Below are 21118 nucleotides of genomic sequence, written 5' to 3'. Positions count from 1 at the left end.
TTTAAACAAATTTAATTTAAGTGTGTGTTACAGTACATGACAAAGCTTTGAAATGCAAAGCTGTGTCTTGAAATATGCTGAATTGCACTGTATGGCTGCATCTTATCACAACACACACCAATGTACCGCACAAATGGCACTGCAGATCAGACATTGCCACAACGTGTGTGTGGTCAACCTCCGAGTTTTTAGTGTATATTGCTCTGTTTTTTACTGTTTTGCAAAGGCGCATTTTAAAATTTTCAAATTAACTCAGTACAGTTTTATCTTTTTAAATTTAGCAGGAATCTTGTGAACTTTATCTTTTTTTGTTTGTGCTCTAATAATGATTTTAGTATATATTTTTTTTTTATCTAAAAAATGCTTTTTGATAAACATTTGCACAACTGTCGTGGAGCTACAAAATTAGAGGCACCATCTTAGTATTCTACCGGTTCTGAGCTTTCAGAAAATGTTACCAAAATTTAGAGTTTTGGCCATCATGTGCAATAGCCAGCCTGCTTTCGGCTATTGCAATTTCAAATAGCCAATAGCAGGCCGGCTATTAGTCCCCATTGTTTACCTTCTGATGCCGACTGTGGAATGTAGCTGTCGACCAGGAGCAAAATGTAAACCACAAATTTTGTTAGCAAATAAATAAGTTTAGATACTAAAGTTTTTTTTTTTTATAGTGTGCATCAAGCCACCCTTGCAAACATTTCTTTTTTGTTGACCACATAATTTTTTGGTCTAATTTTCTTCTTTTCTGGTAGCGTGTTGCTCCATCTGTTTTTGTTTTTTTGTGGATGGTTGGTTGGACCGCCACTTTGCTGACTGAAGCCCATAGCTCCGTCAAGCAGCAGTTTTTCCCTTTTTATTGGTGATGATCTGTTCTGGAGCGTGTGGTTGGTCCTCTAACGTTCCTCCACTTGGTCGTGGCAATTTCCATATTTGATTTGCATTTCTTCATCTTGCCTTCGTTCAGGTATAGATTCCTTTTTGATACTCTTTGTAGTATGATCGCCACATCTGTTGCACCTCTTATTGGTAATCTTTTTTTTCTTTTTCCACAAGTAAGAATGTTTATTTAGAGCCTTGACAATGACAGGTACATAGGCATTAAACTGATAGTCAAAAACAGCCATGTGATATTCAAAACTGTGTTACAAAGCAATAAACCAAAGAGGGTACAATAACAGTAGCCGAGTGGGACCCAACATGGGAGATTCTATTCCAGTGTACTGGTATCACATTAGTTCACATAGTAGGATGGAAAAGAATACATGTATACCTCAATCGGGTGGGCCAAAGGACTAACAGGTCCCACTAACGCTGCAGGGTTATTATGACCCCTAAACATTAGGAAAGGTGTATAGCAATTAGTGTTCTGATGTCTTACTTTCCAAAGGTTTTTTGTTTCTAGTCCGATCTGGTTTGGATATCGGGGATGACCACTGTATATGAGGTGCTATCATTGCCTGGCGGGTGGGAAAGTCAGGGGGCACAGTTGTGGGAAGGGGGGGCAGTTGTGGGAAGGGGGATTAGCAGGTATGGAAGTGCGGAGAGAGGAGAGAATAGGGGGGCGAGAGGAAGGTGGGGTGAGAAGGCAAGAGGGGGAAAGGATCCCGTCCGACCCTCAAGTAGGGAGAGAAGGGGGAAAGCATAGCATAGTAGAGAGCAAGTAGGAGTAGTGTTACCGCTTTAAAGCTTTACATGCCTCTGAGTCTTGGAATAAATGCCACAACGTTCAGCTTTTAAGGTATCTGGACATGTCATCTCTGCTAGAGTAGATAAGTTCCTCTATGACCGATACTGTATCTATTCGGGAGAGCCACTCCCGGATTGTTGGTGGGGATGGCGACTTCCAGTGTCTAAAATCAGTTTTTGCCGCATTCAGCAGGTGAATTGTGAGGGATTTTTTAGAAACATGGAGTGTGTCGTCAAAATGATATAATAGGAGGCTAGCTGGGGAGAATTCTATCGTGACTCCAGTTATGGTTTTCATCAGGGTGTGGACAGCTGCCAGAAGGGCGAGATCAATGGGCATGACCACCATATGTGCAATAGGGAGCCCACTTCTCTGTCACAGCGCCAGCATTGGTCAGGGGCATCCGGGTATATGTGGTGGAGTAAGGCCGGGGTTTTGTACCAGCGTGAGCGAACTTTATAGTTTAGTCTCCTGTACTTGGACATTCATGGAGCTTCCTAATAGTAGGGAATCCATTAGTTCCCATTCCTGTGTTGTGAAGGAAGCTGAGAGGTCGCGTTCCCATGCCTTCATGGAGGGTGTCGGTGGGAGGGTAGAGGAATCGTTCAAGAGGGAGTATAGAGATGAAATTGCATGTGTCGTTCTCTGTTTGGAGGTGCATAGCTTTTCACATGGGGTTAAAGCGCGGGAAAAAGAGTTCTTTATGCGAGGTGTGAGTTGAGGTAGTGTATTTGAAAATAGGACCACAGTGGTATGGGAGAAGAGGGGTTCACCTCGTTTAAGTCTGCGAGAGTGTGAAAATGACCCTGTCAGTCAAAGAATACCAGAGCAGTTAGGGGAGTGTCGGTGGTTCAGCGGCATAGGAAAGATGCACACTGACCCGGGGGAAAGGCCGGGTTGAAGCGCAGAGACGTGAAAGGGCCTGTCTATTGTTTATTGTGGTTAAAACCTACCGTCTGGTGATTCAATACTTGAGTCGGTAGTTGCGGGCGTTGTAGCCCAGGCCAGGAGCCGATGGGGGGTGTCTGTCAGTAGCTGTTCTATCCGAACCCAGTCTTTCTTCGGGGCATGAACCGCCCAGTCTATGATGCGGGCCATATGACACGCCCAGTAATATCTTTGGATATGGGGAAGGCCAATGCCTCCGGAAATCTTGGAGCGAGTGAGGGTTTGGGTGCTAATCCGTGGGGTTCTGTTCCATAGAAATGAGCAAAACGTGTTCACTGTGGTGAAAAAGGCCTTGGGAACTTGTATGGGTACTGTCTGAAAGAGGTATAAGAATCGTGGAAGGGCCGTCATTTTTAAAATGGCAGCTCTGCCAAACCAGGAATAACGTTGTTTATTCCATTCCCTCAAATCTAACCTCAGTTGGGAAAGGTGGGAGATATAGTTTAGAGAGTATAACGTTTGCAAATTAGTCGTAATCTTAATGCCAAGTGATGGCTCGATCTGCCCAGCTAAAAGGGAAGTGGGATAGACAGAACTGGACCGTCTCGTCTGGCAGGGAGATGTTGAGGGCCGAGGATTTGGAGAGATTGATTTTAAACGAGGACAGCGACGCAAATTCTTGAAAGGCTCGGAGAAGATTAGGGAGGGAAATTCTTGGTTTGGTTAGGAAAAATAGCAGATCGTCTGCAAATGCAGCCACTTTGGACTCCTTGTCAGGTGTGGGAAAACCATGGATGTTGGGATCTGATCTAATTCTGCGGAGAAAGGGCTCCAGTGCTATCACGAAAAGCAGAGGAGACAGCGGACATCCCTGTATGGTGCCATTGCAGATGAGGGAAGGCATCCGACAGAGAGCCGGTCACTCAGACCCTAGCTATCGGGTTGTGATACAGTAGAGTTATGCGATCTAGCATGCGTGAGCGAAGCCCAGGTGTTTCAAGGCAGCAAATAGGTAATCCCAGGCCACTCTGTCGAATGCCTTCTCCGCATCTGTGGACAGAAGGAAGCCGGCATGTCCCTGACTCCTAAGCCAATGGTGAAGGCCAATTGCCTTAGTGGTGTTGTCTCTGGCCTCTCTCCCAGGGATAAACCCCGCCTGATCACCATCGATCAGGTCCGGGAGAAGGGGCAAGAAACGGTTGGCAATCATTTTTGCATGTAATTTGACCTCCACATTGAGCAAAGAAATGGGGCGATAGTTAGCGCATAAGGAGGGATCTTTCCCCTCTTTTGGCATAACTGTGATGTGAGCTTCTAACAGGTGGGAGGAGACGTGAGGACTTCTTGGGAAGCGGTCAAATGCTGTCAAGAAGTGCGGAGTCAAAGTTTCTGAGAAGGTTTTATAATACAGAGATGTGAACCCGTCTGGTCCTGGGCTCTTTCCTGGTTTGAGTTGGTATATCGCGGTCAGTACCTCTTGTGGCGTTATCGGGGTCTCCAGCGCATTGCACTTAGTACTCACAAAACCGGCAAACGCCTCCACACACGGTGAACATGTCTCCAAGCCCATGAGAAGGTTTTCATACTGACTGTTTTACCGCTGGTCCCGATTCAACCCAAGTACCTTCTGCTAGAGCGTTCCTCGGTTAAATCCGACATAGGGAGACAGATGACAATACCCAAAACGCACACATCCTAGAATAAAATGTCCACATAATTCCATATAGTAAAATTTCCACAACACCATTTTATTGTGCAGACTAATAGGGAGGGTAGGCAACCTGTAATAGAAGGCATTTGCTTATAATATTTTCTGCTGATGGGGACTAGACTTTATACAATGGATGGTCTTTTTAATGTCCGAGGTGTTGGCTCTTGTCTGGGTACTGTTTTGTGCATGCGCCCACCATTTTCTTTTTTTTATGCACACTTTTACCTTGCCACATGCTATACTGCAGCTGCTACAGTTTGCACAAGTTTCCAGAGAACTCCACTGTGCCACGTGATTACAAGGTAAAAAAGTGCTTCTTATCCTGAGTGACTCAGGGCACAATCCCACCGATGCTGTGAGTTTATTGTTGGGAATAGCACATTGCAGATCAATGGCATGTGGTCACTGGAATAGGGGGAGGGGGGAAGAGGTGAGCCCAGCAGGATGGCAAGAATTCTACCCCCCTCTAGAGACTTTATTTTTGTCACTCCAATGCTGTGCTCTGCTGCCACCCTCCTCTGAAATTCTATCTGGAGAGGAATATACTGCTGTTCTGACAAATTTTATGGTGAATATGCCTGATCTCTTTGATTCTTCTAGCCATAGGGGCAGTAACCCCCCTGTCCAGATCCTTTTGAGATCCTCTTGGACTCTCCTTTGCCTGTGTTTTCACTTCCGGAGGGAGCTGAAGAAACAGTTTACAGTTCCTAGGAGCCTTCTCACTAATAGAACTTGTCCCATGAGATCTCCCCAAAAACAAAAGGACACTATTTCTGCCCTTGTTGTTGCATTCCACTCTGCAGCCTGCATTGACCCTTCCAATAGTCATTGATCTGGGGGTCCTTGAAAATGTATAGACCTGCTAAAACCTTTCCCCTAATCATCTTCCAGGACAGCAACCTGTTTTAGATCTTCTAGAAAGGGGGTATCGCCTAGAGTTTTTATCCCTTCCCCCACAAACGTTTTTCTTAACAAAATTTTCAAGGGATCCCATAAAGGCCCAAGCCCTACAGGAGTGCATCCAGACTCTGGCTTCACAGAACGTCATTGTACCGGTCCCAGCAGAGCAGAAATTTCGGGGTTTTTACTCCCATATATTTCTGGTTCCAAAACCAGGAGGAAGGTTCAGGATGATTCTGAATCTGAAAAAATTAAACAAGTTTCTAGTGTTCAAGCACTTTCGTATGGAAAGCATTTACTCAGTACGAAAGACGCTTCAAATGTCAGTGTTTATGATCACCCTGGACCTTTAAAGATGCGTATCTGCATATACCTATATGTCTGGAGCACCAGATATACCTTCGATTTGCTGTGGACACAGGGCAGGGAGTAATGCATTGGCAGTTTCGAGCCCTCCCCTTTGGTCTGTCAGCCGCCCCAAGAGTTTTCACAAAAGTTTTGGCAGAGCCGGTGTCTTTTTTTGCGCCAACAAGGCGTATTCCTGATCCCATACCTAGACGACATCCTTCTTTATGCCCACTTACAGGCAGGAGTATTGGCAAGTCTGAGGAAAGTAAAGGACCTGTTAGAGTTCCTGGGGTGGATAGTGAACTGGGAAAAGTCCTGTTTAAACCTGACTCAATCAATTGTATTTTTGGGATACAGAATTCATTCTGTATCTCAGACTTTTTCTTACAGAAGAAAAAGTGCTCAAGGTTTTGGAGCTGACTCGATCTGCACACCAAGCAGATTGTTTAACGCTAAGGGAGATCATGAGGTTGTTAGGCGTAATGACCTCGTCCATTCCAGCACTGGATTGGGCCCAGTTTCGTATGAGGCCCCTGCAGAGGTTCCTATTATCCCAATGGGACAGGCAGAGGGAGTCTCTAGAAAGGAGGGTACAGCTTCCACAGGAGGCTGGTTTTTCCCTAGAGTGGTGGATGGCCCCAGACAGACTGAGAAAGGGCAGACTGTGGAGTCAGGTAGATCCAGTAAGGATTACCATGGACGCAAGCTCCTGGGGTTGGTGGGCTCATGCTCTAAGTCTTCAGGCACAGGGGTCCTGGTCCCAGAAGTTGGCAACGTCCTCCAAACGTGAGGGAACTTTCTGCAGTAAGGAAAGCCTTGGTGGCCTTTCAGGCAGTGTTGGAGAATCAACATTTACTGATTTTTGCAGACAATTCAACAGTGGCTTACCTAAATCATCAGGGTGGTACAAGACCACAGCCCTTGTTGAAAGCTCAGGAGATTTTTCTGTGGGCAGAGCCGAGAGTGCTTTCTATCTCGGCTGGCATTTTAGAAAATCTAGCCATTTGTTTGTGTTGTTTTTTTTGGCCCAAGGAAAGGGTTGCAGGCCTCTAAGGCATCTATTGCCAGGTGGATCAGACAGGTAATTGCCTGGATTTATAAGTCTGAGGGAAAGAGAGTTACCTCTTTCAGTTAAAGCCCATTCAACCAGGTCATTGTCCACTTCCTGGGCAGAAAGAGCTGGGGCATCAGTGGAGCAGATCTGCAGGGCAGCTATCTGGTCAAAGCAGGACACTTTCATCAAACACTACCGAATTGAAGTCCTGTCCCAGCAAGATCTGGCCTTTGGCAGAAAGGTGCTTCAAGCAATTGCCCCGCCCTAGAGAGGTAGGCTTGTATTTTATGTACTTGTTTATCCACTCAGGTTGCTGTCCTGGAAGAGGATTAGGGAAATGTTCCGTTAGACTTACCGGTAACGGTATTTCTAGGAATCTTCCAGGACAGCAAGCCTACTTCCCACCCGGAATAATGTATGGAATGTTATTTGTTGTTGGGTTGTCCCCTCGTTTACTGGGGTGGTAGTCTACTTTTATCACAACTGAGGTACAAGGGGGAGGGGAGGGGCTTTTAACTTTTTTACTAATTGTGTTTCCTGTAGAAGGTGGAACCAATCATCTCTACCACCAGTAGCCTATTGAGGGTGCCTTTCTTAAAAAGTGGGCAGTCTGTACCATTTCTTACCTAAACCAGATCCTTGCAGTCCCTCTAGAGCAGGGATGGCCAAACTCCGGCCCTCCAGCTGTGGTGAAACTACAAATCCCATGAAGCATCTCTCTCCGGGAGTCGTGGCTGTGAGAATCTTGCAAAGCCTCATGGGATTCGTAGTTCCACCGCAGCTGGAAGGCCGCAGTTTGGCCATTCCTACTCTAGAGGATGTCCCTGTTTTCAAGGACCACACAAACGAGGTTTGAAACCCTCCTTAAGGGCTTATTTGCTTTTGCAAGTCTGGTCATGTAACCCACATTTGCCTATATGGCAGTATGTTGGATCCCGTTGGTCTAGTCAAGCGGTTCTCAACCTGGGGGTCGAATGACGATTTGCAGGGCGGCCACCCAGGAGAGAAGCACTTTTTCTGACATCGGGCCCGCCGTCAGAAAAAAAAAACTTTCTCCCGAAAAGGTTTAGTCTGCTTGATGGAGCGGACTAAACCTTTCTCTGCTCTGTTTTCTTCTTTTTTTTTTCTGACATGGGGCTTGCAGTCAGTCAGAAAAAAAAACAAAAAACAACCCACCATAGGAATGCATAGCTAGATTCCTATTGGCTATTTCACTTTGGAATAGCCAATAGCAAACTATCTATTGTGCCCACCCTCTGCTGCTGCTGAGGGCGGGTGCAATAGCAATAGTTAGCTATTGGCTATTGCAAAGTGAAATAGCCAATAGGAATCTAGCTAATGCATTCCTATGGTGGGTTTTTTTTTCAAATTATTCTGACGGCGTACATATCTGCTCAGCTAAGCCTGTACTGCCCCCTCCATGGTGCTGCATTAATGTATTGCTGGGGTAGTGGGATTTGTGGTCCTCTATAGTACAATCGGCTTCAGAGGACTACAAATCCCAGCAATAATAAATTCTACAGCGCGATGCAGAATAACGCCAGCTACAGAGGACTACAAATCAGAGTAATAGCACATTATAGTATAATGTACTATTGCTGCGATTTGCTGTTTTTCTGTGTTGCGCCGTATAATCATTATACAGCACACTGCGGAATACCAGCAGCTACAGAGGACTACATATCCCAACAATAATATATTCTACAGCGCAATGCAGAATAACGCCAGCTACAGAGGACTACAAATCCCAGCAATAGAACATTATAGTATAATGTATTATTTCTGCGATTTGTTGCATTCCTCTAAAGCTGCTGGTATTCTGCATTGCACCGCTGTATAATGTACTATATTGCACACCACACGTTTTTTTTCTTCCACCGCGCCAAGCTTGCTCCCGTGATGGACTACAGTCTCAGTACAAACTAGTAGTCCATCAATGGAGCCTTTTTTTTTAAATCCGATGAATCTAACGTAATAATCTGCTAACTAATCGATTTTGAAAATAATTGTTAGCTGCAGCCCTAGTATTTCAGCTTCAAAAAGCAAGTAGATTAGAATGAATGCAGTCACACAGAAGTGTTCCTGAGCTCTGACCTATCACTAATTTATATAACAGTTAACACTTACTCAAACTCAACGTCAGCAAAACAGCTAAATACACCAAATAAATACATATAGCTGTTTACCCACCAAATAATTAGTATTTCTCTTTATCCAGTCCAGGTTCATGCAGCTCTGCCACACAGCATAAATAAGCGTTTTACAGTCCATGCTATTTATTAGTGGGCCCATGATAATGGATCATGGAGAGAAGAACGTTAAGAAAAGAAAATATACCGACCATTTTTTAAAGTATGGTTTTACTTCAATAGTTGCAGCAGGAATTGAGAAACCGCAATGCGTTATTTCTAATGAAGTTCTAGCGGCCGAATCTATGAAGCCCAAAAAACTGAAACGTCATTTTGATAGCAAGCATCTGAGCTTTTCCGGCAAGGATGCTCAGTATTTTAAAAACAAAGCTGATGGTGTCAAGAAAGGCAGACTTGATACTGGTGGCAAGTACCGCCAGCAAAACCTAACAGCTGTTGAAGCTTCATATTTGGTGGCTCTCAGAATCACCAGAGCTAAGAAACCTCACACCATTCCTGAGGATTTGCTGCTGCCAGCAGTCAGACATTGTTTGAGTTATGCTTGGAGCCGAATTTGTTAGGAAATTGAATGCAATTTCCTTATCTAACGACACTATCCGCAGAAGAATAGCTGACATGTCTGCTGATATTATTGATCAGGTAATCCAGGAAATTAAATCTGCTCCACTTGGAATAGTAAGCATCCAGCTTGATGAATCTACAGATGTTGCAAACTGTTTGCAATTACTGGTTTACGTGAGGTACATTAATGATGGCGACTTTAAAGATGAGTTTCTTTTTTGCAAACCTCTTGAAACGACAGCTACTGCGCGTGATGTATTTGACACAGTTGGTTCATTTCTGGAAAAGCATGAGATCTCTTGGGAAAAGGTTTGTGGTGTTTGCACAGATGGTGCTCCTGCTATGGTAGGATGTCGATCTGGATTTCAACGTTTGATATTGAATGAGTCAGTACAAGCCATCGGAACTCGCTGTATGATTCATCGACAAATGTTAGCAACCAAAACGCTGCCACAAGAGTTACAAGAAGTAATGAAAAGTGTCATAAGTGCCGTCAATTTTGTAAAAGCGAGTGCTTTAAACAGTCGACTGTTCTCGAAACTTTGTAATGAGTTGGATGCGTCCAATAATGTTCTGCTATTTCACACTGATGTGAGATGGTTGTCGAGAGGAAAAGTTTTAAAACATGTTTTTGATCTTCGTGCTGAACTAAAAACATTTTTTAATCAGAAATCAAAACCGCAGTTCGAAGCGAATGAACTGCAGAAAATAGCTTACTTGTTTGACATCTTTGCAATCTTGAACGAGTTAAATGATCACTTCAAGGACCAAATGCAACATGCCTCGATTTTTCTGGAAAGATCCGATCATTCCAAATCAAACTTCAACTTCGGCAACAAAAAAATTGACAAATAGAATTTACATGTTGCCCAACTTATCTGCTTTCTTTGAAGAAAATGACGTTGAACTTGACAAAAGGATTACAATGATAATTTCTGTCAAAGAAGACTTGCAAATGCTTGCAAACGAAATTTCATCATACTTTCCAAATTTACCTGCCACCCCGTTTGCACTTGCTAGAAGTCCATTCACAGTCAAAATTGAAGATGTTCCTGAGAGTGCACAAGAGGAGTTCATTGAACTCATTATCAGCGATGCAGCAAAAAATGATTTCTCGTCAATGTCAATTAATAAATTCTGGATCAAGTGTTTGCAGTCATATCCTGCTCTGTCTGAGTTTGTGTTGCACCTTCTTCCATTTCCAACAACATATCTCTGTGAAACAGGCTTTTCAAGCTTGTTGGTTATCAAGTCTAAATACAGAAGTTGACTTGTTGCAGAAGATGATCTTCATTGTGCTCTTGCAAAGACTGCCTGGAGAATTACTGATTTGGTGAGAAAGAAGCAACCTCCGCCTTCGCACTGACTCTTTAATAAGCTTAGTTTTTTGATGCGTGGTTTCGCAACAATTTTGTAGCAATGTAGCTTACTGTTATTATATTGAGACTGTTACCGTTGTTACTCTTTGTTTTCACATGATTATACAATTGAATACAGTTCAATACACAATGAATAAATAACCTAAGTCGTAAACATTTTATTCATTTGTAACATATGTTTATTACATATTGTTTTTGTGATTAAATACTATGCTTTAATTATGTTGAATTTGTAAGAATGAAAATACATCCTGCATATCAGATATTTCGTTTCCTAATGCTAGCAAAAAGAGCAATGAAGGAGCAACGAAAATAATTTTACTGTTGGGGGGTTGCCACAACTTGGGCAATTTTATCAAAGGGTCGCGTCACTAGAAAAGTTGAGAATCTCTGAAATAGAGGATTTGTTGTCTCCTTTAAGCAGTGGTTCTCAAACTGTGGGTCGCTGTGTGATTTCTGCTGTGCTAGGTGAGAGTCCTCCTCAGTCCTCTCCTAGCGCAGAAGTGTCGGTTCTCCTGCGACGCCGCCAGCCACGTCATCCCTAAATTTTACCATTGGGGGTCACCACAACTTGGCAAATGTTACCACGGGCTCCCGGCCCTAGAAAGGTTGAGAACCACTGGTCTAGTCCAAGGCTATGGTCTGGGACTATCCTAATTGATCCTCATGTTTTCAGACAGCTGGAGCCTGTTGCTGCGGCCTCATGTCACTGTGGACAACCTACCTGGTGGATACTCTCTTGCATATCTCTAAGATGAGAGTTCTGTTGGTCCACATCCGGTGGATCCTTTGGTTGAAATGTTGGTCGGCGGAGCTTCCTTGCAAGAAAGACCACATGTTGTTTGCTGGAGCAAGCCTCTTTGGAGAATCCTTAGATAAATGCATAAAAAAAACTCACAGGAGGGGGTGGGGGAGCCGTAAAATCTTCTGCTCCCTCCCTTTTAAAAGTTTATTTTGTCCTCAAGCCTCCGGTTCCAAACCCAAACAGGGTGCATAGTTGTGCCACAAGGCCTGGACCTCCGGGAAGTAAGCCCTTTTCACAATGAAGGGGTACCCCCACTTTTACAAATGGATGTCTTTTAGCCTTCCCAGCACTGGGCATAGGATATTGCTGACCTCTGGGTTTTGAGTGTTTGTTACCAAAGGCTACAAGCTGGAGTTTTGCTGTTTCCTCCCCATTTCCTGTTCAAGTTTGCCAAAATCTCCCCAAAGATGGGTGGATTTCTTTGCTGCCCTACGTTAGCTGTTTTTTTAAGTGCTCATTATCCCTGTTTGAAGGCAGAAATGTTCCAGGGGTTTTACTCAAACCTGTTAATTGTCGCCAAGGGAGAGGTCCACCCTATCTTGGATATTAAGATCAACCAGTTCCTTCAGTTCTGGATGGAATCTAACCAATTAGTCATCACCTTCCTCCATCTGGGAGAATTGATGGACATTAAGGATGCATATTTACAAATCCCTATGTTCCCTGTCCATTGTCCCTACCTGTGTTTTGCTGTGGGCACCCAGCACTTCTAGTTTGTTGTCTTTCCGTGGCACCCAGGGTGTTTACCATTTGGACGTGAAGTTCTTTGTTGCAGGTGGGGTGTAGATCCGAATGTAGACCTCCTGGTGTCCAGGTTTAACAACAAGCTGTACAGGTTTGTTGCAGGACTAGGCATCCTCTAGCCTTTGTGGCTGATGCCTTGGTGATACTGTGGGATCAGTTCCAACTGACCTACGCCTTCTCTTCACTGAAGCTTTGACCTCACCTTCCTTGCAGAATCAAGATGGAAGACATCCTGGTGATCCTCACTGACCCATTACCCCCTGGTACACCGATGTGCTCAAACTCATGGCTGACTCTCCATGGGCAGTTCCAGACCTTCTGTTGCAAGGTCTGGTATTCCTTCCTGCTTCTCATTCTGGTTTTAACTGCATGGCTGTTAAAGTGTGGGGGACAGTGTCATTGTTTTTGCTCCTTAAGACTTGGAAGTCAACCTCCCGCAAGGTCTACTATACTTCTTGTGGTTGTTGTCCTAGTGATTTGAGAATTAAATCTGTGCCCTGTAATGTACAACAAGAAAACAGGGTTTTTGTGTTACCTCTAAGATCTGTTTCTTGGAATACATGACAGATAACAGGATCACCCTTTCCTCTGTATTCTGTGATCCACTCTGTACTGCTTGCTACAAAGCTTAGGCAGGCTGTGAGGGGAAGGGGTTATGCATGGCTGTCCTACAGCTTTTATTGATTTGCCAGTGCCCAATCACTTTAAGGTAGCTGCTAACCCAGTGACCTAAGAATTAACTCTGCCCTGTGATGTTTTCCACTATTCTGGGGGCATTCTATTCTGGCTAAAGGGGACTTGGAAAGGACAGCACTACATCCATAGAGACAGAATGGAAGCCTGTTGTTGAACAGTGAATCGTGGAAAACTTTAAATGTACTGGTTATGGGAATATACAGTAACTACACATTTTGGTTTATTCTGTCCTGTGCTCTTCCCCCATAGAGGTATGTACCCAAGGGTGGAATTTGTGAATAAGAACATCTCTGGAGAAAAGAAAATGGTATTCAAGAAAGCCACCATCACCTATTCAATGTTCGCCTTTAGGCCTCATACACACTGCTAAGAGCCGTCCCGTACAGATCCGTGCGGCGTGCACGGCCGTTTTGGGCCGCTCCCAAGAAGGACAGGTGCTGTGTGTGATTGTATGCAGTAGCCTGTTCTTCTCTATGGGAGTATGCGGCCGTACGCACAACCGAGCTGCACATCGGTGCGGGTGTCCGTGCTCAGACTCAGACAGGATCCATCTGAGTACAGCCACCCATGTGCAGTTCGGGTGAGCATGCGGCCGCATACTCCTATAGAGAAGAACAAAGCGCTGCGTAAATCACACGTACCACCTGTCCTTCACTCCAATGCTGCTTTAAAGACTTACCTTAAATGATGCCCCTTGATCCGATCATTTTCTTTCCAGGACTCCCTCCAGCGCTGACTGCTGTGACTTTTGTGTCCCACAGTGTCTATGCGGGTGCCCGCAAATGGCCCCTGTACCTTTTTTGCGTCCACGCAACCATACACTGCTTGAATTCCGTCCGAGTTCTACTTACTCAAATTTTGACAACTACTCCGTTTGACAGAAGTTGATTTTTTTTTTTCTTATTTTTTTTTATTGAATTTTGTCAAAGGAGTTGGGCCAAAAATTGTCTGTCAAACAGTAACTGCTGATAATAAGCTACAGTCACTGTTTGGGTATTAGCTGCAGATTTTTACAGAGTTTCACAGCTGCCGGAGAACAGCAACATCAGAAACGGAGCAGTAAAGTTCTTACAACCATTTCTATGCACAATTTAGTGGTTCAGTCTTATTGTAGACAAATCCTTTTTTTTTTTTTTTTGAAGCCTGATTTTCTGGCTTTTTTTTTTAGTGCTGCAGCTAACTATTATTTTCATAGTCGATTAGTTAGCCGATTTTATTATAGTCGATTAATCGGATAAAATAAAAACATTTAATACTCATTTTATTCAAAATACACGAATGCAGCGTTACAGACATTAAAGTTTCCTTCAGAATAAAACGGTATACACCTTTTTTTTTATATCGCACTGGAACGCAGGGCATTTCAGTACCGCGCGTTCCAGTGCGGGCGATCATACTGCGGACGGGATGTGCATTTGGGATCCATTGAAATGGATGGCACTGCAACGCAACTCCTGCAGCAAAATTTGTCAGGCCGAAACTGAAAATGACTTTTCCCACATTTTATATACATACAATTATTAAAAAGATATATAATTGATTTCTAAATAATGTGAATTGTAAAATTAAGCCAATATAGTAAAAAACCTTTCATTTAAAATGACACACCAATAAAATGTTTTTTGAAATTTTTTTTTTAACTTTTTTTTTTTTTAATTTTAACTTTTAATTTAAAAAAAAGTCTTAATTTTATCAGCTGTAGAGGAAGCAGGGGGGCGGGGCAGAGGTGCATACCGGGTGACAGGAGGAACCGGCCGGGGGAGCAGCGGGGGAATGTATTGGCAGCGCCTCTCCTCCCTGCTGGTGCCGGCTGCAGCGGTCTGTGTCCCCGCTGCCTCTGACGACACAGGCGGGGAGAGCAGCGGGGTTTTGAAGGGACACAGACCACTGCAGCCAGCACCAGCGGGGAGGAGAAAAACTGCAAATCAATGATGAGAATCATTACCAACGATTCTCATTATCGATTTTAATTGAATAGTTGTTGCAGCTCTATTATTGACACAAATATCCCTCACAACTGACAAATATAAAGCTTGCACAGTTGCTACTATATTTGAGTATGCATTAAAGGATGCTATTCATATACTGTGACATTGAATCTTATAGGACAATATCCGGCATGCATTTTACTTGATGGGTATCGTATTATAATGCAGTTTAATAAAATGATTCATAAAAAATGATTAATGATTGTATGTATTCTTTTTGGGTCTTTTTATAGCACCATTCCGGGCACTCAAAAGATTTGGGTACGCACATGGGGCTGTTCACATAACAACTCTGATGGAGAGTACATGGCGGGCCAGTTGGCTGCATATGGCTACAGTATAACAGGTAAGAAATACAGATAAAAAACTCTGGATACATGGTATCAGACATTGTCAACTTGTTGACCACCTTGTATGCCTGCTGGTTTCCCTCTGTTTTTTTTACTCTAAGGCCTTGTTCACACAGGTGCCAAAGGGGCAGTAAAAAAACAGGTGATTTGATTCACTTTTTTCCCCCCACACCTAAAACCTAACATGGTAACCGCTTAGGGTTCTACACATGCTGTGCATCACGGTTGCAGCAGATTGTATACAGCATGTCATGTTTAGCAGGCAGTGCCACTTGCAAAAATGCAATGGTTGCAGTTAATGGGACCATGCTGCAATGTGTACTGAGCACTCAAGTTCATTGTGGTGTGTTCAGCGCTTGCTATTTACATTAGGGCAGCCTATTAATTTGAATAAGCTAATGTATCACAACGAACCTAAAATCGTTCTTGCTGCATTTTTGCTAGCGCAGTTGCGTTGTAGTATGCGCAACACAGGTGAATTTTGAAGGCGCTTTGGGGTGCCATTCAAAATTAAAAAAAAAGCACTGCAGTGCACAAGTCTGTGACATACGCCCGGCCCGAACCCGCTCTACACCAATCACGCATAATTATGCACAGTTCTGAGCCGAGGGTGGCGTCACAAGGACAAGGCAATACTACTCTCTGCCTCACCCTGCACAGAGATTTTCCCAGCTTGCAGGGCCACAATCTCAGGCCAGCAGACTGAGAGCGATCGTCACTATGGTTGGTTAACTCTGCAGTTAACCCTTTACACACCAAGCGTTTGCTGCCACCACAAGTTTTTTAACGGAAACACAGACCATGCTCAGCAAGTGCTGTGGCAATTTAAAACACTTAAACAAAGTTTAAAATCAAAAAGGTGAAATGAAAGGTGAAAACTTAACGGTCCTGGTTTTTAGGAGTTCTGACAGAGTACAGAGTTCAATAAGCAAAAGAGAGCAGGGCTCTTCACTTCAAGCAAGTTTGCACAGATGATGTCCAGATTTTAAAGGGGAACTCTTCTGCGGTGTTCAGTGTCCTGATGTTGCTGGAGTTGCTTTCTTGATGTTTCAAAACAAGAGCCTCCTGCTAGATGCCTGTGCAGCATCTTTTTGTCAGCCCTCTAGTCTAGGGGGTGTCACAGAGTCGACTCCTAGGGCAGGGCTGGGGAGGGAGAGCAAGAAGGACGAGCCTTTATGATTTCCACCTCTGCTCCTCCCAAACGGTTAAATTCATAACTTAAGATGATAGCGGAGTATTTTATATCACGGTCCGGCAACCCCTAAATTATGATGCGCCATGAAGTTACCATTAGATTGAATCTAAACATGCCCCAAATATGAAGGATGGGAAGGCCAGGAAGGTAAATGTTGCCTGTCCTGCCATGGCTCTTTCTAAACTTTTAATTCTTGATATGTGTACTAGTTGTGATGAGACACAGCTATTTGTGCACTTAAACTTTACAATATCAATCTCCAATTCCAAATTATGAAACAGAGCAGATAATGTAATGCAGGTTTATGACTTGTGGGTGAATGCTGGGTCACCTGGGTCATTGACTCTACCAGACCTGCTTGTGTCTATATCAACTTGTCCAACTGTTAATAGATGAGTGCCTGGTTGCCTGCCTTTAATTGGGGGCCACCATAAAAAGGTTAGAGGTGATTTGGGGACTCTCACTTGTTAAGTAGTGCTGGGGCAATAAAGATCACAAGCCAGGTTAGGGGATCTCTGTGTTTTGGAACGTGGAGGGACCTGACAAATGACTAAATGAAGGCCTGCATTTGCCTTCATAGAGAATGCCATATTTAATATTAGACTCAAATCCCATATGGATTAGGATAACGTGTTACCGCAACGCAGTAGTGTGAATAAGCCTTCAAATAGCAGTGATGCAGGGAGGGAAAGCTGTACAGTAAACATCAGAAAGTATACGACCTATGATACTGTGAGGTGCTTTCTGGATTACACTGAAACTCCAATTTTAAGGAGACCTGTACTGAGAAAATATTTGGCCGCCATTGTTTGCTTCCCCTTCTGAAAAGGAGTTGCCTAGTTCTAACTGTAATATCACATATCTGTAAAAAATAAATCAGAGCAACTGGACTTGCTTTATTTTTCTTGAAGCCATTGCTGGTCATCCGACTAGCTTTCTTAATTCGGACTTGAGAAAGCTGGTTGGGTGACCAGTGATACGTCTTCCAGAAAAAAACAGCAAGTCCAGTTGCCTTGATTTATTTCTTCATTTTTTTTACTGATATACCATGACCTGGACGACTGAAAACCTTCACAGACATATTGTAATCTTGCATGCTTTGCTGTAGGTTAGAAATGTTTGTTTTGTATCATTATGTTGTGTGCTTTGTTTTGTAGTATCCGTTTGCAAACTAATACTATTCTGAATTTGACATTTTGACATTTATGAACCAATCTTGATGATTGCTGTATTTATAAATGGATGTGTAGTTACAAATAGTAACCATATGATGGCAGCAGAGGATAATGTAAAAGTTATTTACAGCATGCAGAGGCCAAAGCTGATGCTGAGAGCTTTACTCTGTCTGAGGATGACTTCGGGCCATAGGACTTGGTCACTATGTCTTAAGCTGGGTACCCAGAGTCAGCCTCGCAGCCTCCTGAATGGAAAAAAAAAAAAAGGATGGCCGATTTTTTTCCATCCACACTTACAGCGTGGATGAAGAAATCTCCTGCTTTGTACATTGTACTCTAACAGTGACACCTACTAAATATGAGTAAAGATATGTATAAGAATAATAACTTAATACTAAATGTTTATGTCACATGACACATCCTTAGTCTTTCAAGTGACATCTAGGGCTCATTCACTTGGCCACTTATGGCCGCACATCTCCCAGGTCAGCCAATTTCGTTGGTGGGTGCAGCTAGGTGTTTCCAATTAGCTGTGGACAAGGAAGCCTGTGTAAATTAATGATGGGCTGACACTGTCTGCGAGTGATTACGTGCAGCTAGGTATAAATGAGCGGCCTTGTACACAGACTGTTTGCATCCAGCACATCTGTCCTTAGCTACAAGTATTAGCTCAGTGCGTGAATACATGCGCACAGCTGTGGAGCTTCTCTGCCTGTTATTGATTTGCAAAGGTTGGCAGCCGCAGCATATCTAGGGGGATATGGCCATGAACAGTGTAAATGAGCCATTGGGGACCTGTAGAGGCTCTGATATTTCAGTGGAATGACAGCTGGTTATGCCTTGGCACAATGAGGTGTGGGTGTTCCTATTGATTCGGAGGGTAGTCCGAACCCTCTCCACAACATGGGCCGAGGATCTCGAGTTCTCTCCAGGCACTAAGGAATTCCTTGCCCCCCTCCCCCTCCCACATGTCAAAAATGTTAACGGTTAAAAAAAAAATTGAATGAAGAGTGCAACAGTGACACAATTAAACATACTTCATAATGCCACTGATAAATCAGATAATTATTTAAAAAAAAAGGTATGCATCATTAATGTCGTCATGACCAACATGTGGCCAGATTCAGGAACTTGTATCTTTTGCTTTGCTGTGTCATATCATTGTGCCTCTCCTGCGACTGATGATTGTCAGAACACATGACATTATCAGTTCTTGTCTGTAGATGGAGCTGTTCCTCCATGAAATTCATCTAGCATTGTAGTGCCACAGTGCTGCTAGGAGTTAAATAGCAGCCTGCTAAACTGTAGAATGTAATTGTTTCATTTAGTGCTTTATATCTCGTATATTTTACCTGCTCCATATATAGAGTGCATTTTGTCTAATTAACCATGCGGTTTTTAGTAAATCACTTCTTTTTCACATACAAGAGTGTGTGTGTGTGTGTGTGGTTTAATTAAGAAAAAAATATATATGTATATACATATGTATGTATATATGTGTGTGTATATATGTGTGTGTGTATGTATATATGTATGTATATATGTATGTATATGTGTATGTATATGTATGTATGTATGTATGTGTGTATATATATATATATATATATATATATATATATTATTATATTATATACGCGCGCACACACGTAATCCTCCTGACAAATCCACAGGCGATGCTCTTTCTCCTAGTGCAGTGTAAGCATAGCAAAACCGTGCCGCACAGCGTTGAGCATCTCAAATTGTTCATTCATAAAACCGATCATCTCCTACTGCAGCTGACTGGAGCGCATCACCATCTACGTAATGCAGCAGGTTCACTCCGTCCTATCAGAGCTCTGCCTTCTATTTTCTCTGCTTTCGTCTGTGCGCTCTACTCCTAAGCCAAACATAAGATGTACGGTTTTGTGGCGACATGTACTTCTTTACTTGTTGTGTAGCCTGCTGTACAATGATTAAATAGCCATGTAGTAAACGTCTTGGAAGAATTTTGATCATTCTATAATCTCACTGTTTTTTGTATTCATTTTCATACCTGTCATAAGTATGTATGTATGTGTATATATTTTTTTCTTGCTGAGAATTACTGTTAGCAACGTGTAACACACAATACAGATCATAATTTTATCAGTCAACACGAGTTTCTCTGTTTGTGCTGCAGTTTACTGCAGTCAGCATTTTACATTAGGAAAGTGGGCACAGCTAGGGAAACAGTATGACTCAGCTTGTTGTCTGCAATGGGAGTTTACCATAAGACAACTTATATATTGCCAAACACCATTTGCCTGTGTTTATGTAAATATCAGATGTGTAATTTATTGTATGTTTACTGAAAATAATGTATGTATTGTAAATACATTTGTTCTCTTAGCTCTTCACATTGAATGATCCTCTTGCTTCAACTGAAAGTATAATAAATGTTTGTCAAGGCAAAAAAAACAAACACATTTAGTACATCTCTGCAATACATGTATATTTGCCCATGCGTTGTCCCTTTAAATACCCTGACAATGCAGTGTCTTTTCTGGACTGGATAGATACAGTATGCAGGGTGCCTAATTCCTATCACCCGACGCCCAGGTCTTTCAGTTCTGAGCTCCAGACAGGTGGTTTCTTTTCTACATTTATCCCAGCTTCAGGCCAGCAGGGCTAAATGTAGAGCAGGGGAGCTGCCGCTTGTTTTGTACAAGTGAACAGCCGCCCAGATTACTTGTAGCAGCCTGCTTGTTCTGCCCCTCTCTGCCGTTGTTTTTTGGGGTCCCCGCTCTGCTGAGGGACCAGGACCATGCCAACTGATTACCTAAATAGGGAGCAGACCAGAGAATGTCCATTCTCCGATCTGCTCTGTGTAATCAGTGAGACAGAAGCGCTGTAATGACAGCGCTTCCTCTTTCAGCTGTCACATGTTGTGCTGCACAGAAGTTCGAGCACAATGCTGTGCTTGATCGTCTGTCACGAAGTACTGATGGGGTGGTCATAATAATCTGGCCACTCAGTGTATATTGACCAGGAAAAATCCACCATGGAGGGTAAGAACCCTTTCTGATTAACCATGTTGAAGCAAATTAGATCCAAGTCATTATTTTATTTGCAGATTACAGTTTTTGATTTTTCCTTTTGAACCAGCGGGTAAACATGATAGTACTTGAACATGTAGAGTTAAATGTATTTTTCATCTTTGTTGTAAAAAACTTGGTGATCTCAAACAGACATTTTTACACACAGGTGAAAGAGTCATAACCATACCTTATCCCCTCTCACATGGCTCAGTCTAGGATTATTTATAAACAATTTGCAAAGCCATTTGCCCTGCAAATCTCCCTGAACATTCGCTTTGTGTGAATAGATGCAACAACAAATGTCTTTGGTATAGTTTCTTCAAAAATCGAGTGTAATTTTGAATGTAATACTACATTTTGGCCAGTAGATGGAGCTGAGGAGCATAGACTATGCATGCTTATTTCCTATGTTCCTTAGCTGTTTCCCCCCC

General features: G+C 43.0%; 1 protein-coding gene across 1 annotated transcript in view; it reads left to right on the top strand.

The window, feature by feature from the left end:
• The window catches only part of CDKAL1 (CDK5 regulatory subunit associated protein 1 like 1), a 610267-nt gene that overhangs the window by 6370 nt on the left and 582779 nt on the right, over nt 1–21118 (top strand). Inside the window, exon 3 of the mRNA XM_018555678.1 lies at nt 15145–15257. Coding sequence (XP_018411180.1) covers nt 15145–15257 — 113 coding nt within the window. The remainder of the gene's footprint in view (nt 1–15144; nt 15258–21118) is intronic.

Source organism: Nanorana parkeri, unplaced genomic scaffold, assembly GCF_000935625.1.
Source record: "Nanorana parkeri isolate BGI_ZX_2015 unplaced genomic scaffold, ASM93562v1 scaffold208, whole genome shotgun sequence".
NCBI classification, from domain to species: domain Eukaryota; kingdom Metazoa; phylum Chordata; class Amphibia; order Anura; family Dicroglossidae; genus Nanorana; species Nanorana parkeri.
Note: the sequence above shows the minus strand (reverse complement) of the source record. Positions and strands in the feature narration are given on the sequence as shown.